The sequence below is a fragment of the Bubalus bubalis genome, chromosome 13 (genome assembly GCF_019923935.1).
Source record: "Bubalus bubalis isolate 160015118507 breed Murrah chromosome 13, NDDB_SH_1, whole genome shotgun sequence".
NCBI lineage: Eukaryota > Metazoa > Chordata > Mammalia > Artiodactyla > Bovidae > Bubalus > Bubalus bubalis.
The window spans coordinates 8,114,640-8,135,986 of record NC_059169.1 but is presented as its reverse complement, the minus strand read 5'-3'; the positions used below and the strand labels follow the sequence as shown (position 1 = coordinate 8,135,986).

At 44.5% G+C, this 21,347-nt stretch overlaps 1 protein-coding gene across 2 annotated transcripts in view; it reads left to right on the top strand.

The window, feature by feature from the left end:
* Positions 1 to 150: 150 nt before the first annotated feature.
* Positions 151 to 21,347, top strand: part of LOC102389249 (basic immunoglobulin-like variable motif-containing protein) — a 62,625-nt gene continuing 41,428 nt past the window's right edge. Inside the window, exons 1-6 of one of the 2 annotated variants that reach the window (XM_025262601.3) lie at positions 151 to 519; positions 8,039 to 8,636; positions 12,332 to 12,458; positions 16,110 to 16,205; positions 16,698 to 16,802; positions 17,016 to 17,110. In XM_025262601.3, coding sequence (XP_025118386.3) covers positions 8,162 to 8,636; positions 12,332 to 12,458; positions 16,110 to 16,205; positions 16,698 to 16,802; positions 17,016 to 17,110 — 898 coding nt within the window. In that variant the 5' untranslated portion in view covers positions 151 to 519; positions 8,039 to 8,161. The remainder of the gene's footprint in view (positions 520 to 8,038; positions 8,637 to 12,331; positions 12,459 to 16,109; positions 16,206 to 16,697; positions 16,803 to 17,015; positions 17,111 to 21,347) is intronic. The other variant, XM_025262600.3, reaches the window with a different exon arrangement.

Genomic DNA, 21,347 nt, shown 5'->3' with positions numbered 1-21,347 from the left:
CTCCGAGTGGATGGCCGAGTGGACACGCGTCCTGGCGCCGGAGCTTCCTGGGACGTGTAGTTCGCGGCTGGGCTAGCGGAAATCCTGCCAGGTTTTTTTTTTTTGTTTTTTGTGTGTGTGTGTTTTTTTTCACCTTCTCTCGCTCGTTTATTTACTTCGCGGTAGCCGCTTTCAGGGGACAGATAAACAGTAGATGCCCAATTAAGGGGCACGCGCGTCTTGGAGGAGCAGCTAAGATTAAAAAAAAACAAAAACAAAAGAACTGCCACCATATCCTCCGCACGTGCAGAGGACAGGTGTAAAACCCGATGAAAGGAAGGTGTTGCCCATGACATCGGACGATCGGTCGCCCGGCACGGCCGTCTGGGCGCTGTCCCCGCGCGCTCCGATGGGACGCGAGACGCCGGCCCCAGGGTAACCCGAGGCGCATCGCGGGCCGCGCGCTGGAAGCTGTGATCCTGGACCGGGGCCGGCCTCCGCCGCGACCGCCGCGGCCCGATTCCACCGGACAGGCCAGAGGTACCTCGGGCGGTGGGCGGGGGTCGAGGTGGCCGCCGACGACCTTGCGCCTTGCGCGCTGGACCCGGGGCGGGGGGGTGGCAACTGAGCGCAGCTGGGCCAGGCCTGCCGCCTCCCACCTGCTCTCCGCGGGGCCCGGTGGTCATACGAGTGGACGCCCCTGCATGGGGACCGGTCCTCCGGGGAAGAAGTGGGCGAAGACCTGGGCCGCAGGGTGGAGGGAAGCGTCCGGGAGAGAAAGGACGCGTCTTCTCAGGAACAAAGCCCGGTTTGGAGGGGCGGCGGGGACACCGATGGCCCCCCGGCTGGCGCGGCGCGAGCCTCCGCGCCACGCTCGGCTGGGCCCGGGCCCGGAGAGCGCGGTGGCCGGGCCCCCACCCCGCACGGCCCGCGCGGTCGCCGGAGGGGTCCCGGCCAGCTCCGACCTCGTACCGGGAGCCTCCTCCTCTCCCCCTTTCTCCCTCTCGGCCTTGTCGACTGCCCCACAAACTCTGATGAGCCGGTGGCCCCACCAGCCAAAGCCAGGGCCCGGGCAGGGGTCAAGGCGAGGGTTTTCTGTACTGTTTCCTTCGGGGGGCAGTTAACATTAGTACTCATATCAACTTGTGCATTCAGAAACGCCAATCGGGGGCTTTCTCTTAGCCCGGGTACGGGACTGCCTTGCGCCGCAACCCGCCCCGCGCCCCCGGGCCCCCTCGCGGGCTAGAGGCGGATAGCGCGCGGGTGAAGGGCGGGAGGAGGGCGCGGAGGCTCCGCTGCCCGGCCCGGGGGTGCGCGGCGCCTGAGGATGCGCGGGGATGTCTGGCGGCGCGGGCTGGGGTAGCCCCGCTCTATTTCCTGCCGGCGGGCGCCGCCTCCGCCTCCGCTGGCGGCGGCTGCAAGCGGCAGGCCTGCGCCACTGTCGTCTTCATCCCGGGGGCCTCCGAGCCGGCGGCGCCGCCAGCTTCGCAGAGAAGGGCGGTTGGGCCTCCGATCGCCTGCCCGGGAGCCGGGGCTCGCCGCTGGCCGGAGCGCGCGTAGACAACCACCCCCCTACCTCCCCCCGGCATCCTTCGGAGGCGGGCGCCTCTGCCTGGGCAGGGGCTCAGGTCTGAGGGAGGAAGGGGCCTGGAGGGCGTGCGGAGGGGGCTGGCGGAGGGAGGGGGGCAGACGAAGATCAGACCCCGTGGGCTTAGCGCGTCTGGCCCTCTGGCGTCTATTCATTCCATCCTTCTTAAGTCCTTCGCTGCCCTTGGTCTCAGCGGCCTTGGGCAGAATATATAGATCACAATAGTGGTCCTACGTGGAAGCCTTTATTGGAAGCCTTTTAAAGATACTTCGTTCTCTAAGCAAACCTGATGCTTAAAATACAACCAGAAAAGAGTGTAACTGAGGCCATGAATAGTGTTATTTCCAAATGTTTATTTTACCTAGCAGTTACTTCCAGTGACAAAAATCTTTCCTCCAGCTGTGCATTTGAAGCTGGCCATTTGATGAGATTTCTTCTACACGGAGCTAAAGAGTACTGTTGCTTCTCATAGGATTTTATGAATAAATCATTAAGTCCTGAAGCTTAGGCCCTGCATTCAGTCTTACTAGTAAATCATCATAGAGCATGGCCTCCTTTACTGGATGAGGGAACCTCAGTTCTCACCGATGAGAGCCTGGGAGGAGAAGGAGTCCCCTTGCCTAGAACTTCAGGTCCTGGTTGCCAAGGCCACTCCTGGTAAGCCCTCCTGGAATCTGGGCTCCTAATCCCGGGCTTACAATAATGCCTAGGATGCTGCAGGGGCTTAAATATATATCTATTGATGAGACTTTTACAAATCACCCTGGGGATAAAGTAGTCAGGAAAACCAGATTTGCAGGAGACAGAGATTCATCATATAAACACACGATCTAGAATTGCACCCTGGTAAGACCTGTGAGGAGAAGGAAATGGCAACCCACTCCAGTGTTCTTGCCTGGAGAATCCCAGGGATGGGGGAGTATTGTGGGCTGCCATCTCTGGGGTTGCACAGAGTCGGACACAACTGAAGTGACTGAGCAGCAGCAGCAGCAAGACCTGTGAAGTCTCAGTGTACAAATCTGCCTGCCAGCGCAGGATACTCCTGTTCCATCCCTGGGTGGGGAAGATCCCCTAGAGAAGGAAATGGCCACCCACTCCAGTATTCTTGCCTGGAAAATCCCATGGACAGAGGAATCTCATGGGCTACAGTCCATGGGGTCGCAACTTAGCAATGAAAGACCTGTGAAGGGGAGGTACTGAGTTTGTACAGGGTCGCCTGGTCTCACTGAAGGAAGGAAGCATCTGGAAGAAAGTGACATTTGACTGACATCCAAATGTGGCCTTCCCAGGTGGCTCTAGTGGTGAAGAACCCACCTGCTAATGCAGAGGACCTAAGAGACTCAGGTTCGGACCCAGGCTTGGGAAGATCCCCTGGAGCAGGAAAGGGCAACCCACTCCAGTATTGCCTGAAGAACCCATGGACAGAGGAGCCTGCAGGGCTACAGTTCCTGGGGTCGCAAAGCAGTGGATACCACTAAAGCAACTTAGCACCCGGCACATGAAGGATAAGGGGAATTAAGTAAATAAAGGAGAAGAGGGAGGAGACAGCATTCAGAGGAAGGAAACATGGTCCATGGGGAGAGGAGAGTGAGGTGGAGGTAAAGAGAGAGAGAAAGCCAGTTGGCTTTTTGTTTTCATAGCAGAGAGTTTTAGGCAGGGGAGTCACGTGATCACATATGTGTACACGATTTACTTTCCATTATCTGTGCACAGGTCAGGTTAGAAATGTCAATGCATGGGAATGGGCAGGGACCTAGGAGCAGAAAGAAATGGTTTATAAAAATCATCTTCAGCATCAGTCCTTCTAATGAACACCCAGGGCCGATCTCCTTCAGAATGGACTGGTTGGATCTCCTTGCAGTCCAAGGGACTCTCAAGAGTCTTCTCCAACACCACAGTTCAAAAGCATCAATTCTTTGGCGCTCAGCTTTCTTCACAGTCCAACTCTCACATCCATACATGACCATTGGAAAAACCATAGCCTTGACTAGATGGACTTTTGTTGGCAAAGTAATGTCTCTGCTTTTCAACATGCTATCTAGGTTGGTCATAACTTTCCTTCGAAGGAGTAAGCGTCATGGGAAGCCTATACATAGACATAAATCCCTTTCCTTTTAAACTTCATTCCCATTCATCCTGATGTTTCTGATAAGAATATTCTCCTATTCTGTTGCTGTTCAGCCGCTGTCGTGTCTGACTCTTTGTGACCTCATGGACTGCAGCACGCATATATATTCTCTTATATATGTTCCAGATTAGCTTTGTTCAGACATCCCCACCCTGCTGCACAGAGAGCTGGTCCCATAGGCAAAATTCCATTTAATCTGAGGAAGCAAGCTCTGTCAAAGCAGAAGCTAAGTCTGAGATGAAGAGATAACAGGACAAGGCCTGGAACATTTCTGTGTACCCTGACCCACCCGGCCAGCCCCCTAAACCTTTGTTCACCGCCCCTCACCATGGCCGCATGCTCTGTTTCATGTCCCACCCTCCTGCAACCCACCCACACAACCCCAACACAGAAATAAGACCTCCTTCTATTCCCCACTGTGGCTTTTAGTGAAAGGCATGAGAAAAACAGGAAAGGAGTAGGAAATACTTTGCTCTCAGGGAGCTATATTCAATATCTTGTGATAAACCATACTGGAAAAGGATGTGAAAAAGGATGTGTGTGTGTGTGTGTATATGTGTGTGTGTGTAAACGTATATGTGTATATATATGTGTGTGTGTGTGTGTGAGCATAGCTAAGTCACTTTTCTGTACAGCAGAAATTAACACAGCGTTGTAGATCAACTGTACTTCAACAAAATTTTTTAAAAAAGAAAATGCTTTGCTAGGGCATCTGCTAAGAGAGTAGCTTAGAGTTTGGCCTGTACAACCTCAGATACACAGAGCTTCTTCTCTCTCTCTCTGTCTTTTTTTTTTTTCATTAATTTTATTTATTTATTTTACTTTTGACTGTGCTGGGTCTTCATTGCTGCGTGAGCTTTTCTCTAGTTGTGGAGAGTGGGGCTGTTCTCTGGTCGTGGTGCACCGCCTTCTCGTTGCGGTGGCATCTCTTGCTGCAGAGCAACGGCTCTCAGCGTGAGGGCTTCAGTAGCTGTGGCTCGCGGGCTCTAGAGCGCAGGCCCAGTACTTGTGGCTCACAGGCTTAGTTGCTCCCCGGCCTATGGGATCTCTCCGGTTCAGAGATCGAACCCATGTCTCCTGCAGGCAGCTTCTTTACTGCTGAGCCACCAGGGAAGCCCTACCCAGAGCTTCTTTTTGAATCTTCCTCTACTGTCACATCCAGAGAAGGCAATGACACCCCACTCCAGTACTCTTGCCTGGAAGATCCCATGGACGGAGGAGCCTGGTAGGCTGTGGTCCATGGGGTCGCTAAGAGTCAGACTCGACTGGGCGACTTCACTTTCACTTTTCAGTTTCATGCATTGGAGAAGGAAATGGTGACCCACTCCAGTGTTCTTGCCTGGAGAATCCCAGGGACAGGGGAGCCTGGTGGGCTGCCGTCTATGGGGTCGCACAGAGTCGGACACGACTGAAGCGACTTAGCAGCAGCAGCAGCTACTATCACATCAGGAGATGAGGAAGAAGGAAAAACCGGCAAAGCTTCCTGTCGATAGATCCGCTACTCCTAGGATTTCTTGACCAAAAAGCAAAAAACCCGTGGAGGTTCCGCCTTTGGCAATGAAGCTCCCGCCAAACCAGCCCTCCTCCTGCAAATAACTGAACTCTGCATAAAGTACTAAAAAAAATCACTGTCCGAAATGTATGACTATGGAGGAAGCATTCCTTCGAAAGAAAGAAAATAAAATCTTCCCTAGGATATGTGGGGGCTTTCCTGGTGGCTCAGACAGTAAAGAATCTGCCTGCAATGCGGGAGACCTGGGTTCGATCCCTCGGTTGGGAAGATCCGCTGGAGGAGGGCATGGCAACCCACTCCAGTATTCTTGCCTGGAGAATCCCATGGACAGAGGAGCCTGGTGCGCTACAGTCCATGGGGTTGCAAAGAGTTGGACACGACTGAGCAACTAAGCACAGCACACAGGATGTGTGGGGTCCTCCTCGTGTGGAGCTCTGTTCCATAAATTCCATGAGGGACATGCAGTAGCTGTGCTGGTTTCTTCTCACAGACTCCAGGGCTGTTGTGGGAACCATCTTCTATGATTGCTTATCGCTTCTGTTGCTCAGTTGCTCAGTCCTGTCTGGTTCTTTGCGACCCCATGGACTGCAGCACGCCAGGCTTCCCTGTCCTTCACTATCTCCCAGAGTTTGCTCAAACTCATGTCCATCGAGTCCATCGGTGATGCCATCCAACCATCTCATCTTCTGTTGCCCCCTTCTCCTCCTGCCTTCAATCTTTCCCGGCATCAGGTCCTTTCCAATGTATAGTTTTAATTTATTTTTTAATTGAAGGATAATTGCTTTACAGATTCCAGTGTCTTAATCATCGGTTTTTGTTATTCAGTATTTGAGGATGGGTTTTATTATAATCATTTTCCTGTAACCTAGGAAAACTATTCTCATTTCTAGTTTTTCAAGTAAGTGAAGGGGCAGAGACAATAACTGGTCACATTCCAACTGGTTACCCTGGGTGGGTTTTATCTATGAAGTGGTCCCTGGGGAGGTGGGCTCACTCTGCTCTGGCACTTGCTTCAGGGGATCTCCCATATCACCTGGAATGGTTTGATTCACCAAGGTCTTCCTTTTGTTTAAATCTTCAACTTCCTCAGATAACCCTCAGTTGTTATTAAAGTTTGTTTTCTTCGCCAAAGGCTAGGTGTACGCCTGAAACTCAGTTTTTCCTGAGACTGATCAGAAGTTAGTTACTACGGGCTATAATTCATTGTGGTGATGCATGTAGAGTTTTGAGATGTGACACAACTGAGCGACTGAACTGAACTGATACACCATGAGTGTGTGCGTGCTAAGTTGCTTCAGTCGTGTCTGACTCTATGTGACCCTATAGAGTGTAGTCCCCCAGGCTCCTCTGTCCATGGGATTCTCCAGGCAAGAATACTGGAGTGGGTTGCTGTGCCTTCCTCCGGGGGATCTTCCTGACCTGGGGATCCAATCCCAATCTTCTACGGCTCCTGCCTTGCAGGCGGATTCTTTACCACTGAGCCACCAGGGAAGCTTATATACCATACAATTCACTTACTTATTTATATCTATCTATTTATGTTCATTTCTTTATTACTTATTTTGGGAGCAAACACAGAGAAACAGTTTGTTTATTTAAGACAGAAACAAGGCAGTGATACACATCCAGAGAGAAAAGGGTGTGGGCGTCTTCTCTAATGAGGAGGAGCCTGGTGCACCTGTTTAAAGTGTACAATTCAGTGGCTCTTACTACATTCACAAAGTTGTGCATTCATCATCACAATCAGGGAATATTTTCATTCCTCCAGGAAGAAACCCCATCACTGCCAATCCCCTTTCGCCTCACAAGCCCTTAGGTAATCCCTAATCTAATTTCTGTCAGTGTACCTTTTCCCAGTCTGAGCATTTCATGTAAAAGGAGTTACACACTCTCTGGTCCTTTATCACTAGCTTCCTTTACTTAGCATAATGCTCTCAAGGTTCACCCATGTTGTAGCATGGATCAGTATTTCGTTTCTTCTTACTGTCCAATAGTATTTCATCGTATGGATAGACTACATCTTATTTATCCAATCATCAATTGATGAGAATTGGGTAGTTTCGTTTTTTTTTTTTTTTTTAAGCTATTATGAGTAGTACTGCTCTGGACATTTGTGTGGACAGACGTCTCCAGTTCTCTTAGATATATTCCGAGGAGTGAAATTGCTGGATCATATGCTAACTTCATGTATAACGTTTAAGGAGCTGTTTTCCAAAGTCATTGGAGCATTTTGCATTTCCACCAGCATTGTATGAGGGTTCCAGTTTCTCCACTTCCTCCTCGATCCTTATGATTATCTGTCTTTTTGATTCAAGCCGCCTGGATCAGTATGAGGTGGTATCTTACTGTGGCTTTGATCTGCATTTCCATGAAGGCTAGTGAGGCACATATTTTTATGTGCTTATTGATCATTGCTACATCATCTTTGGAGAAATGACTGTGCAGATATTTTTCCCATCTTTAAATGGAGTCATTGGTCTTTTTATTATCCTATTTGTTGTTCAGTCGCTAAGTCGTCTCTGACTCTTTGCAACCCCATGGACTGCAACCTGCCAGGCCTCCTTGTCCCTTACTATCTCCTGGAGCTTTTCCAAGTTCATGTCCACTGAATCAGTGATACTATCCAACCATCTCATCCTTGATTATCCTAAAGCATCATTTAAAAATAATTTTTAACCAGACAGATGGTCAGTGACCACAACTTAAGTGTACAGTAGTTGTGAAATAAATATTTATCGAATGAAGGCCTGTGAAACACTTAGAATATGTGTTTGCATTTTGCAGTGTCTAGTGGGTTGTTGATCTTTCTGTCTCCTCCCTCTTTCCTTAGGAGCCCATTTTTGCAGCTCTCACGTTTTTGCAGAATGCTGTAAATGATTGTCACAGCTGTTTCTCAAGAAATAGAAAGCGTGGCACCCTCTTCCTCACAACAGAACTTTCATAGTTGCGTTCAATGCCTAACGTTGCAGAAGCAGAAGGGGCAGATGATTCTGGAAATGGTGAGCACAAATCCGAGAGAAGGTCTCCCGAAGAGAGCCTGCAAGGTGCCGTTCAGTCTTTCTGCACCCGCGCCTCCGGAGAACCCCTGGGTCCCAGAGGAGATGGTCATTATCCGTGGAGCTGTCCAGTGACCCACACTCGGGAGAAGATTTACGCCATCTGCTCAGACTATGCCTTTCTCAACCAGGCCACCTCAATCTATAAAACTCCAAATCCAGCCCGTTCTTGCCTCTCTGATAGTACCTCTTTATCTGCGGCAAATAATTCCTCAAGGTACATTGGCATCTCAGCCAGTACGTCGGACATCATCTACAATGAAGAAAACAGCTTGGAGAACTTATCCAACAGCCTGGGCAAGCTACCTCTTGCATGGGAAATTGATAAATCTGAATTTGATGGAGTGACCACGAATTTGAAACACAAATCAGGTGAGGAAGGAGCCTGGATGTTCCCAAGTGAAAATAAGAAGAAAACAAGCAATATCACTTGTTTAAACTTGCAATTAGGCATATTTTCTTGCAATACAGGAGACCCAGTTCAGGAAGATCCCCTGGAGAACGGAATGGCAACCCACTCCAGTATTCTTGCCTGGAGAATCCCCATGGACAGAGAAGCCTGGTGGGCTACCGTCTGTGGAGTCACAAAAAGATGGGCACAACTGAGTGACTAACACTTTCATTGTGTTGTTTTTCATGATCAATTCAGGTCAGTCGCTCAGTCGTGTCCAGCTTTTTGCAGCCCCGTGGACTGCAGCATGCCAGGCTTCCCTGTCCATCACCAGCTCCCGGAGCTTGCGCAAACTCATGTCCATTGAGTTGGTATTTCATTATAGTTTTAAAAAATAACCTTGGGGGTAAGACACTTAGTTCATTAATGTGTTGCCATTGGAAATTTCAAACTTAACCCTTGTGTTTTGAGAGCTTGGGCCAAATCTAAGAGTGCTGTTAAACGGAAGTATTACAGATAAGTACGCAGTAGTTTAGAAATGGGTAATGAGGTGGCTAGAATAACATAGTATTTCTGTTTCGCAGCGATGTGAATTCGTATTTCCCAATGAAGCATCTAGTTTTCTTTGTTACTATATAACAGTCTGACTTTTCTGTTGTTAAAAAGTTTTGAGCACTCAGCAGGGTCTCCAGGTGCCACCGAGTAGGTTGCACACTGCACAATGTGAGGGGGTGCCGTGTAGTCTTCACTTTCGCAATGTGGTAGTTCTGGAACACATCCTAATGCCCTTCCCGTCTTTCTTTGGAACTCACAGTAAGACTGGAATTTTGTGAGGTAGGTTCTGTTATCTTCATTTTATAGGTGAAGGAATGGAGGCATAGAGGGGATCGATTTTGGGATACACTTGCACAGCTAGAAAGAGGCAGAAGTCAAGTTCGTATTATTTCTTGGCTTTTCGGATCATTTTGTAAAATCTCTGTCGATCTGCATGTTCATTGACAAAATCAACTTGTTTCACAGAATGTTTTGTAAATTTGTAATTCTTGGGGAGTCATCAGAATTTCACTTTGTGTCTCTATTTGTGGGTGATTGGTCTATAATTTTTTTTTGGTGATATCTGTTCAGGTCTCCTAAGACGTGTTGGGAAGTGCTCTTTCTTCCTGTTTTCTGAGGGGTTTTCAGAGGGCTGATCACAATCTCTAAGTACGATTGTAGAGCTGTCTTGTGTGTGCTAAGTTGCTTCAGTTTGTGTCTGCCTCTTTGTGAGCTTATGGACTGGAGCCCGTCAGGCTCCTCTGTCCATGAGATTCTCCAGGCAAGAATACTGGAGTGGGTTGCCATGCCCTCCTCCAGGAGACCTTCCTGACCCAGGGATCACACCCGCATCGGCAGGCAGATTCTTTGCCACTAGTGCCATTGGGAAGTGTTCTCGCATCCTGTTTTCTGAGGGGTTTTCAGAGGGGTAATAACAATCTCGAAATATAGTTATGGAGTTGTCTTGATTTCCATAGATTCTGTCAGTTTAATCTGTGCATTTCATCTACATTGTAAAGGTGTTCACATAAAGCTGTTCCTAACAGTTCCTTGTATCCCTCTAACACCTGTCGGGTCTTTAGTGATAACTCCTTTTTCATCCCCAATGCTGGTAGTTTATGTTCTTTTTTTTTTTTTTTTTTCTAGCAGTGGGTGTATCAGCTTTGTCTTTTCAAATAACCAGCTTTTAGCTTTACTAATTTTCTGAATTGTCTGTTTTTGTTTCACTGATTTATGCTCTTTACTATTTTGTTCCTCTTATTTTGGGTTTATTTTGTTCTTTATTTTCTATCCTCTTGATGCAAGACTTTTCTGTGTCAGTATTAAACGCTCTAAAATTGCTCACCAAGTACTGTTTTGGGGCTTCCCTGGTGGCTCTGATGGAAAAGAATCTGCTTGTAATGTGGAAGACCCAGGTTCGATTACTGGGTCTGGAAGATCCTCTGGGGGAGGAAATTGCATATCACTCCAGTATCTTGCCTGGAGAATCCCATGGACAGAGGAGCCTGGTGGGCTACAGTCCCTGGGGTCACAAAGAGTTAGACACCACTGAGCAACTAACACTTTTACTTTGAGTGCTGTTTTTGCTGAAGACCATAGATTTTAATACAGTTTATTTTTAACTATATTTAATTTGAAATATTTTCCAATTTCCCTTATTATTTCTTCCTTGATAAATACCTTATTTAGAAGTACGCTATGTTATTTCCATATATTTAGGGTTTTTCTAAGTACCAATGTCTAATTTAGTTCCATTATGGATGGAGGACATATGACCTGTCTTTTTAAATTTTGTTAAAGTATAGTTGATTTACAGTGTCTTGCTGTTTCAGGTATACAGTTCAGTGGTTGGGTTATACATATACATATATATTTTTCAGATTCTTTCCCCTTACAAGTTATTACAAATTATTGAGTATAGTTCCCTGTGCTATACAGTAGGTCTTTATGGTTCCAGCTGGTTTTGGGTGCCAGATGGTTTCATTGTAGAGCATCTTGAATGAAGAAAAAGGATCTTCTTCCACGTTTGTTTTCTAAACATGTATCTCTATAATCTCTATTGTCTAATTTATGACTGACTCATGAAAATGAAATATTAGCTTTTATTTAATTTTTATAGCAGATTGATTTTGTTTAAAATGTAATACGTGTGAGGGGTTTTAAAGTGCATCTAGCTAGGACTTCCCTGGTGATCCGGTGGTTAAGACTTTGCGCTTCCAATGCAGAGGGTTCAGGTTGGATATCTGGTCAGGGAACTAAGATCCTACATGCGGTGAGATCGAAAATAAAAATAAAGATATAAAGTGCACATAGCTATGTGAAATGTCCATGGTGTTTTAGTGAAACGAGGCTTGGATGTTAATTAATAATATTTTAATTTTTATTATTTTTTGATTGGGTGATCCACTAAATGGAAACAAAAAAGTATAAAAATCAAAGAGTGTAAAAATTCACTTTTGTCTCCCTTTGGTGAGGCTCCCAATTTTCCCTTCCCCTCCGTAGATAACCACTGTGTTGTCTTTTGTGTCTTTTGGAGAATGTGTGTGGTGTCTGTGTGTCTGTCTGTGCACACATATATATCTACTTGCACAGAAAGGAGGCTTTGTTTCCCATTCTGGCTCCTGGTGCTAAAGTTGCATTTTAATAATGTACTTGCATGCATCATTCTTAATTCACTTTGTGGTCTCTGGAGGCCTGGAGCTATTTTTAAACATCACATCATCAGATTATTGGATCTGATGCTTTTACTTTCTCAGCAGAGTAACGTTAATGTGGTTTTATTGTTTTATAGAAAGGATTCATTTTCTGGAAATTGGTCTCGTTAAATATTTTACCATTGCTAATTTGATTTTCTAAATGTGGCTAAGCATTTTCTGATTGATTCTTTTGCTAGCTAAGTGACTAGCCCAAGGATTAAAATATAAGAACCTGATAGGAAATAACATTCATGGTTCTTTAAATGTATTTTTATTCTCTATCCCTTTCTTTAAGGCAGAGGGTATTCTTGAAGATACATACAGTTTTGAATATGTTTGTGAATAGCATTTTTAGACCTAGCTACTTTGATATTTGTTGCATAATTAGTTGTATTGTTTTGGGATCTTACTTCATCTTACCTCATTTTTATACTCTTGTGTTCCAGGCAATGGAAAAAAGCAAGTTTCCAAGAAAAAAACTTCAGATAAGAAAGGAAGACATCAAAGGGAGTGGCCTCAGTATTCTCCTCTTGAAGATATTAAGCAGCGGAAAGTATTAGACCTCAGACGATGGTAATTGCTAAAAATTGACCTTTTTTACCTAACCACAGTACCACTGTCATACCTAACGAAGTTAACAAACATTTCCTTAGTATCTCATTTTTGGGCTTCCCTGGTAAAGTGGTAAAGAATCCACGTGCCAATGTAGGAGAGGCACGTCAGGAAGATCCCCTGGAGAAGGAAATGGTAACCCAGTCCAGTATTCTTCCCTGGAAAATACCATGGGCAGAGGAGCCTGGAGGGCTCCAGTTCATGGGGTCCTAAAGAGTAGGACATGACTGAGCTACTGAGCACACACACAGCGGTCCATGTAAACTGGAAGTTAGGTGTAAAGACATGATTAGATTCTGGTTGAATACTTGGGGGCAAGAACACTGTCTTGGTGACCTTGTGTCCTTCATACTGTATCCCATCAGAAAGTATGTGGAGTCTGCTCTTTCGGGATTCAAGCTTCTAAGAGTGATCCCTGGAATACGGGGACCACAGCCTCAGCCACACTGTCAGGTCCCTTTCTTCCCTTTGCCGCCATCAGGTCATCACACTGTTGGCAGTGGCTTTGAGCCAACATCTAGACAGCCATCAACTTTTCACCTAGTGGTTTTAACCAAACCCACTGATGACCCCTGCCTGAATCCTGTTATAAAATGGTGATTTTTCAAAATTCTCTCATTTCTTCTGCCTTTACTAACTGCTGCTGCTGCTAAGTCACTTCAGTCATGTCCGACTCTGTGCGACCCCATAGACGGCAGCCCACCAGGCTCCCCCGTCTCTGGGATTCTCCAGGCAAGAACACTGGAGAGGGTTGCCATTTCCTTCTCCAATGCGTGAAAGTGAAAAGTGAAAGTGAAGTCGCTCAGTCGTGTCCAACTCTTAGCGACCCCATGGACGGCAGCCTACCAGGCTCCTCTGCCCATGGGATTTTCCAGGCAAGAATACTGGAGTGGGGTGCCATTGCCTTCTCCGGCCTTTACTAACTGGCATTCCTTTAATGAGAAGATCTTCCACTTAGCAGCTGGGGCTATTTGGCGGCCATAACATAGAGTTCCTATTCTAAAGAAAAGGATGTTTAAGTCATGATAGTTTTTAGGTACTGCTAACCTGTGATTTGAGGTTTTAAAAATTCTTTGGTGTGATGTTTTAGAAATATTAGATTTCTTTCTCTTATTTTATAAATATTAGATGCTTTGCTGTGGGCTGAGTACAGAGAGGCAGAAAACAGGACTTTATTCTCCAATCTAGTTGAGAAGAGAGAAAAATGTAAAATATCTCAGGAACTTGGTCAGATGGTGGGTGGGAATAAACAACCAACATGAGAGGAGGTGATGATCACTGAAATGCTTCACTGAGAAGCTGGGGCTTAAGAAAGGAAAACGAGGGGGTAGAGGGTCTAAAGGTCTTTGAATGGATGGTAGGAAAGTGTCTGGCAGGTTGGTAATGAGGAGTAGACTGGTCTGTCTGAAGTGAGGTTCAGAGCAGCTAAGAAACTTACCCAAGATCACATGGCAAATACGTAGATCTTGCATTGAAACTGAAGAGAATTGGACTCCAGAGTCCTTGTTCTTTCTTTATAACACCTTTCAAAGTCTATTTCCTGGATGTCAGGTTAAGGATTTAGAACCTTTTTCCAGGGTAGAGATAATCCACTGATGCTTTCTTAACAAAAGCATATTTCACAAAGATAAACTGGTAGACTGTATTGGAGAAGTGACACAGATAAAAACATTAATTTTACTTTCTTTGGAGCGAGGTTTTATGCATTTTGTTCTGAATCCCTTTGACTTAGGATTTGTTATAACCACATATATGAGTAATTATTCTTAATAGTGTAACATGTAAGGCCATAAAGATTTGGATGAGGAAAGATAGATGTGAGAAATAATCTAAGGGGAAAAATTACCTGGATGACAAGTGTATTTCCTGGAGAATGTTACAAGGTTAGAGATGGAATGGAAAGACCCACAGAATGTCAGTAAAAGTTTTAAGCTGGTCATGAACAAGACTGGTAAAAAGTTTGGACTGATGAAGAAGTATGAAAAACCTTAACAGTCCCTAAGCTTGATCCTAAGGATTTAGTGTGTAAGATGGAGGAGGGAGATTGAACCATGGCAGAATAAGGTCTTTTTACTCCACTCCTTCCCTCAAAACCATGAAAACAATAACAAGAAAATGAAAAACAGGAAATCCTCTATCTTCCCTGAAACAGAGAAATAGCAACATCCCCAAACTATCATTTCTAATACATACTCATCAGATCCCATACATTCTGTATTAACAGAGAGGAGATACTGAGACCTCATAGACTACTGCTGGCCTCGAACAATGCAGGTTGCTCTACATTTCAGGTGACACCCCCGAACCATGGTGACTCTGGTTAAATCTAGGGGTATGAGCTGTGGTGTGAGAGGGGAAGAATCTGAATTCTTTCAGGAGATCCAGGTCAGCACTACAGAGATGCAGGGAGGATTGCAGGGGAAGACACTGTGCTGATCACTACCTAATTATCTTACCAGTTGTATGCCAGCTGAGAACACTGCCTCTAGGGATTTACAGGAAAGGTGGTGCTTATAGGAGGGCAACACAGCCACACACTTCCTGATTTCAAAACTTATTACACAGCATAAAGACAGACATAGACCAATGGAACAGAATTGAGCTTAGAAATAAACATTCACGCAAATAGCAAATAATCTTCTGCAAGGGTGTAAAGACCACAAGATGGGGAAAGGACAGTCTCTTTGGAAAAGAGTGCTGTGATATCCACGTGCAAAAGAATGAAACTGGACCCTTACTTCACATCATACACAAAAATTAACTCAAAATCGATTAAAGACCTAAATGTAAGACCTAAAGCTATAAGATCCTAGAACATAGGGGACAATCTTCATGACATTGGATTTGGCAGTGATTTCTGGAGTATGACACGAAAAGCACAGGTAGCAAAAGCAAAAATAGACAAATGGGACTACGTCAAACTTAAACATTGCTGTGCACCAAAGGAAACAATCAACAAAGTGAAAAGGCAGCCTACAAGGTGGGGGAAAATGTTTGCAGATCATGTATCTGATAGGGGATTGATATCCAGACAATATAAAGAATTCCTACAGCTAAAGTTGCTAACAGTCATACACGTAGCTCAACTAGGAGTTTGCATTGAAATTTTAGGAGCTGGCATCTAAATTTATATAGCTGTAATTTTTTTCCATTCGTTTGAGTAACATTCACTTTAGTCATACTTAGCCATCATTCTTAAAAAGCATGATTTATTGTTATGCGTTTACAATGCATGCATGCTCAGTCATCTCCCACTCTTTGCAACCCTATGGACTAAAGCCCTTCAGGCTTCTCTGTCCATGCGATTTTCCAGGCAAGGATACTGGAGCGGGTTACCATTTCCTCTGCCAGGAGATCTTCCCGACCCGGGGACTGAACGTGCATCTCCTGAGCTGCTGCACTGCCCGGTGTGTTCTTTACCATTTGAGCCAGTTATGCATTTATAATGTGTTTAACAAATATGAAAATACTTTAAATGAATGAATATTTAACATTGGTTTGAATGATCAAAGTTTTCATTATGCTAACATGCTCAGTTGCCATGAGTGTTCTGTTTTTATATGCGTATTTTGTGTTTATTCAAGTGAAGAAAACAGTCTTTTACTTTTTCAGGTACTGCATAAGCCGACCACAATATAAGACTTCTTGTGGCATCTCCTCGTTAGTTTCTTGTTGGAATTTCTTGTATAGCACAATGGGAGCTGGAAAGTAAGTTTGATAAGCTATCTCTAAACTCCATATTCAGAAGTTCTTTGGTGTTGCTTTTGCTATAATGGAAAATTTTGAAATATGGAATAATGAAAGATTTTTAAAAATATTCTTTTAAAAAAATGTATTTATTTATTGATTGCATCGGGTCTTAGTTGCGATGCACAGACTTAGTTGTCCTGCAGAATGTGGGATCTTAGTTCCCTGGCCAGGGATCAAACCCACATCCCCTGCATTGCAGGTGGATTCCCTGCATTGCAGGGAAGTCCCTATAATGGAAGATTTTTAAGAACAGATTTTTTAGAAATTGGGGGAAAACTGCCATATTTTGTTTGAAACCTTTTAGCTAAAAATAAATGTATGCATTGTTTTTGATAAGATAAAAATGTAAAATTTTAATAAAACTGTTTGCAAATGAGACAGTAACATTGAGACAGGTTGCATTTGCGTATGATGGAAATTGTCAAATGAAAGACCATATTTCTTTTGTAGTCTTCCACCCATCACCCAGGAAGAAGCTTTACATATTTTGGGCTTTCAGCCTCCATTTGAAGATATTAGGTTCGGCCCCTTCACTGGAAATACGACACTTATGAGGTATGAAGCCTGTGTTTAGAGGAAGACCTTATTTCTAGTTCTGCAAAATAATAATTCTGTAGGTGTACATTGATAGTAAACCCTGTATCTGACCGTTCAAACCCAACTTCTGATACATATGCCAGGCTTGGGCTCTGCCCGAATTTTACTGAAATTGGAATAGCACTTTCTTTGGAATTGTTGCTATGAGTGAGTCTACTTGTTATTTTTCAGGTGGTTTAGACAAATTAACGACCACTTCCATGTAAAAGGATGCTCATATGTTCTATATAAGCCTCATGGGAAGAATAAAACAGCTGGAGAAACTGGTAAGTAAATACATAGAAGATTTACACACACCCATACACACACACACACACACACTTAGGATTCATCTCAAAGATTGGTTTTGATTCATGGGATATGCTGTAAACTATAAATACAGTCTATCACTCTATCTAAGAGGAAATCATAATAGATAATATTGATCGTAATATATAGGGTACTTTTCAATGTACAATTTAATATTTTTTAGTTCTTTCCCTCTTTGAAGGTAGAACTTTTTAAGTTTTATGGCATGTCATAAACACTGCTTTAGCACGGTGTGTTTTTTGGGCCCATGGGGTGTGTGTGTGAGAGAGAGGGAGAGAGAGAGCTTGCTGCTACTAAAATCCTTTCAGGAAGCAGCATGGAATTTGCAGTTCCTCTTCCTGAAAGGGAATGCAAGGATTTAGAATATTTGTTGTTAGAGTGGCATAAAAATATATAACAACAGGACAATGAACTGTGAAAGTGACATAGTTCTGTTATAAAAGGGTCTTGGTTGTTACAGAGAATAATACAGTCTATCCTAAGGATTGTGTTAGTTATGTGCTAGTTAAATAATTTGAATTATTTGAACATTTCCATTTTTAAAATTTCACAATCACCTTTTGAATTTATGATCAGAAACCTACAATACAGTGTTAGAGAAAATGTTCTTTCAACACTTGTCAAAAGGGTAAGGAAGACTATTGAAGACTGTTGTAATGGGGAACTGGGTCATGGGAGAGCAATCGGGCTCAACCTGAAACAACAAACCAACTCTCAAAGCGAGGGTTCCATGGATGGAAGGTTATTAAGAAGAGACATCAAGGGTCCTTGCTGAACTGGTCTAACAGGTCTTATCTCAGGCAGTCTAAGGGTTGGGCATTACGAGTGAAGGATAAGGACCTTGATCTTGTCCTGGTGGGGGGTATCCTGGTGGGGGATTCTCTCTCAACTGACTTTGGCAGAATTTTTGCTAAAACTGGATTCAGCCAGGAGGGACACAGAATCCCAAGGTCCAAGCCAGCTGAGAAGAAGGCTCAGCGATGCCTTACTTGAGGTAGGATATAGGTGGGCTCCAAGTTGGGGAATTTACAGTCAGCCAGCCTCCTCTTTGCATTTCTTGACATCAGAGACAGCTGGGCTCCCATTGAGGAATTTATACCCAACAAGAAACAGGATAAATAGCCGGTCTTTGTCCCTTACCTTAAGGGCATAGTTGTGGCCAGGACAAAGAAAGGAAAAAACCCTGTCTGATAAAGGAGACACTAACCCATGCGTAGAAAGGCTCCTTGGAGTCAAAAGTGAGAAGGTAATTCCAGGCCATAATGAGTCGTGCTCCTCCCAGAAGCCTTCACTTCGAGATCTATCTTGGCTAGGGTGTGCGTGCACGTCCCAGGGGACGGTCCTAAGACATATTAACCAGGCGGGGACAAAGCAAGGTGATTGGCCTGAGGGAAGATCTAGATCTGGAAAACTGCTTCTTTCTAAAGGATTTAAACTTCCCAAAGGCACCACTGTCTCTCTGAGTTTGCCCATGTGCCTTTCCGCATGTACTTTTCCTTTCAATAAACTTTTTACTTTACTCTTTATCTTCTGCCTCCTCGCCTGAATTTGTTCCTGACTAGGCAGGCAGGGCTAGGAACCTTAGCCCTAACTGCTGGCTCCTGTGGCCCAGTGGTTAGGAGTCTGGGTCTGAGAAACGAAGCCCCTGCTTCCAGCTAGCACTCGCTGCTGCTTGCTGCAAGCTGCCGCTTACTGCTGCGTGCGTCCGAAATCAAACTGAAGTCTGCTCAAGCAGAGGCTTTGTCAGCAGAGAGAGTACCTGGTTTACTAAGCTCAAGGAGTGAACACAGAGTAACGGTAAATAAACAGGGTCTATTTCTGTTGCCTTTTCACAGGCGTATCCAGCTGCTTGTGAGGCAGGCAGACTTGGAGTCCGCATAGTGGTTTCTGCACATACTGGTTCTGTGATCTGAACGAGGTGCTTAAACTCTCACTCACTGAGCCAGTGTAGACTGTTATCTTACTGAGCCAGTGTGGACCTTGTCTCCATATTTTCACCCCACAGGGTCACTGTGAAGATAAAAGGAGACGTATTTGTAATATACTTAGCCCCTTGCCTGACAAAGTAAGGACTCAGTCAATGTTAATTTTATTCTTATTGACTGAGCTCTGTGCAGTGGCAGGGGGCCTTTCTCCATGGAGCCTCCCTGGTCAGGCTCAGACGGTAAAGCATCTGCCTGCCATGCGGGAGACCCACGTTTGATCCCTGGATCAGGAAGATGCCCTGGAGGAGGACATGGCAACCCACTCCAGTATTCTTGCCTGGAAAATTCCATGGACAGAGGAGCCTGGTAGGCTACAGTCCATGGGGTCACAAAAAAGTCGGACACAACTGAGCGACTTCACTTTCCTTTCCTTATTCTATGGAAAGGGGAGCCTTAAATGTTAATAATTTTTTAATAATGTTAATAATTTTTCCTGTTTCCATTGTGGCTGTCAACACATCCTCTCTAAGTAATTGATCAGGCGATGAAAAACTAAGAGAGGATAGACTTTGCAACACACATCAGTGTTTTTCCTTTGAGGAATAGGCTCTTCTCTCCATCCCTCCTCTTTTTTTTTTTTTTTTTTTTTTTTTTTGATGCGAGGAGAGGAGTTGTTGCTATAATTTCTTCAAATAAATTTCAGTACTGTATTTTCCCAGTTTTGTTCTTATTTTTGCTTTCCCTATTACAAAACTTGACTTCTCACTGTCTCTTTTTCTACCTGTGTTTTCCTGGATTATAACTGATCCACTTCCCCCTTGATCTTTCTCTTCAAGCCTCAGTGGTCCTTAGCAAGCCCTGCCTTATGTCTGACACTTGGATTTCTCTTAATTTCTGTAATACTGGTCATTTTTATCTGTTGTTTGGCATTTGGGACGTGCAGCCTCATATAATGTTGCATCTTTTTAATGTGTCTGCCCAGCTTCTTGGTCATAGGGACGTCCCTCACTAACCCTTTGATTCTATGTATGATGCCCTCTGACCTTATCCATGTGACCCTTGGGACTTCTGATTGTATTCCGAGTGGAGAGTGTTAACCTGTGTCGAACAGAAGTTGTTCCTGTTCCATCTCATTGTAGAAGACAGAGTTGCAGAGACAGGCTTTTCTCGTTTGTCTCTGAAATATTCAGTAGTGAAAACCGTGGCCAGTTGTTAATGTGCATTAAAAAAAATACTTTGAAATGTATCTTTTGTTTGTTTAGATTTTTTTTTTGTGGGGTGCCCTGTGGCACAGCATGTGGGATCCCAGTTCCCCAGCCAGAGATTGACCCCACACTCCCTGCAGTGCCAGCTCGGAGTCCTTACCACTGAACCACCAGAGAAGTCCCGTGCTTAGATTATTTTTAAGGGCTCTCAGGCCTGTTTTCTTTAACAGGCTTTACATTTTCCTGGTGACTACACTTGTTAGATTTTGGAACTCCCTCTTTTCTGGCTGACTTGCTCGTTTCCTATGGGCCTTCAGGAAATGTGAACTGAGCTTGTGCACGCTCAGTCATGTCCAACTCTTTGCAACCTCATGGACTGTGGCCCGCCAGGTTTCACTGTCCGTGGGATTTCTCAGGCAAGAATACTGGAGTGGGTTGCCATTTCCTTCTCCAGGGGAGCTTCCGGACCTGGGTATTGAACCTGTGTCTCTTGAATTAGAAGGCAGAGTCTTTCCTACTGAACCACCTGGGAAGCCCTCACTCATGGAATAAAAGCAAAATCCAGGGATTTTAACAAAAATGAACAGATTTGACTGTGAATATGAGTTGAAGCATTTTTTAAGAGCTGTACTTAATAATGACTCACAAAATTTTGTGCCAGAAGTTGTCAACATTAATGTCAAACTATTGGTTCACTTATTATTATTCACTTCCTATTATTGTTACTTATTAGAGTAAAACGTCAAACTGTTGGTTCCCTTAGTTACCAGCTTTTGTGCCAGGAACATCTAGATTCATTTGTTTTTAACAGCTCGCTTGAAAATTATACTAACATTCCTGTATTTCTTTTTATTCTTTTAATAGATACCTTTGCCCTATCACGACATAACTACCAGTTAACTATAGTGTCTTAGTGTATCTTGAGTGGACTGTGCATTTATATTCTGTTTTCCTCATCTTCTGGTTTTCTCCAGTTCATATTAGACACAAGATCAAATAAATCTTTTCCGTGTGTGGCACTAATATATCCTTTCCTACTTTGGGGACTCTGTGTAACTTGCTGA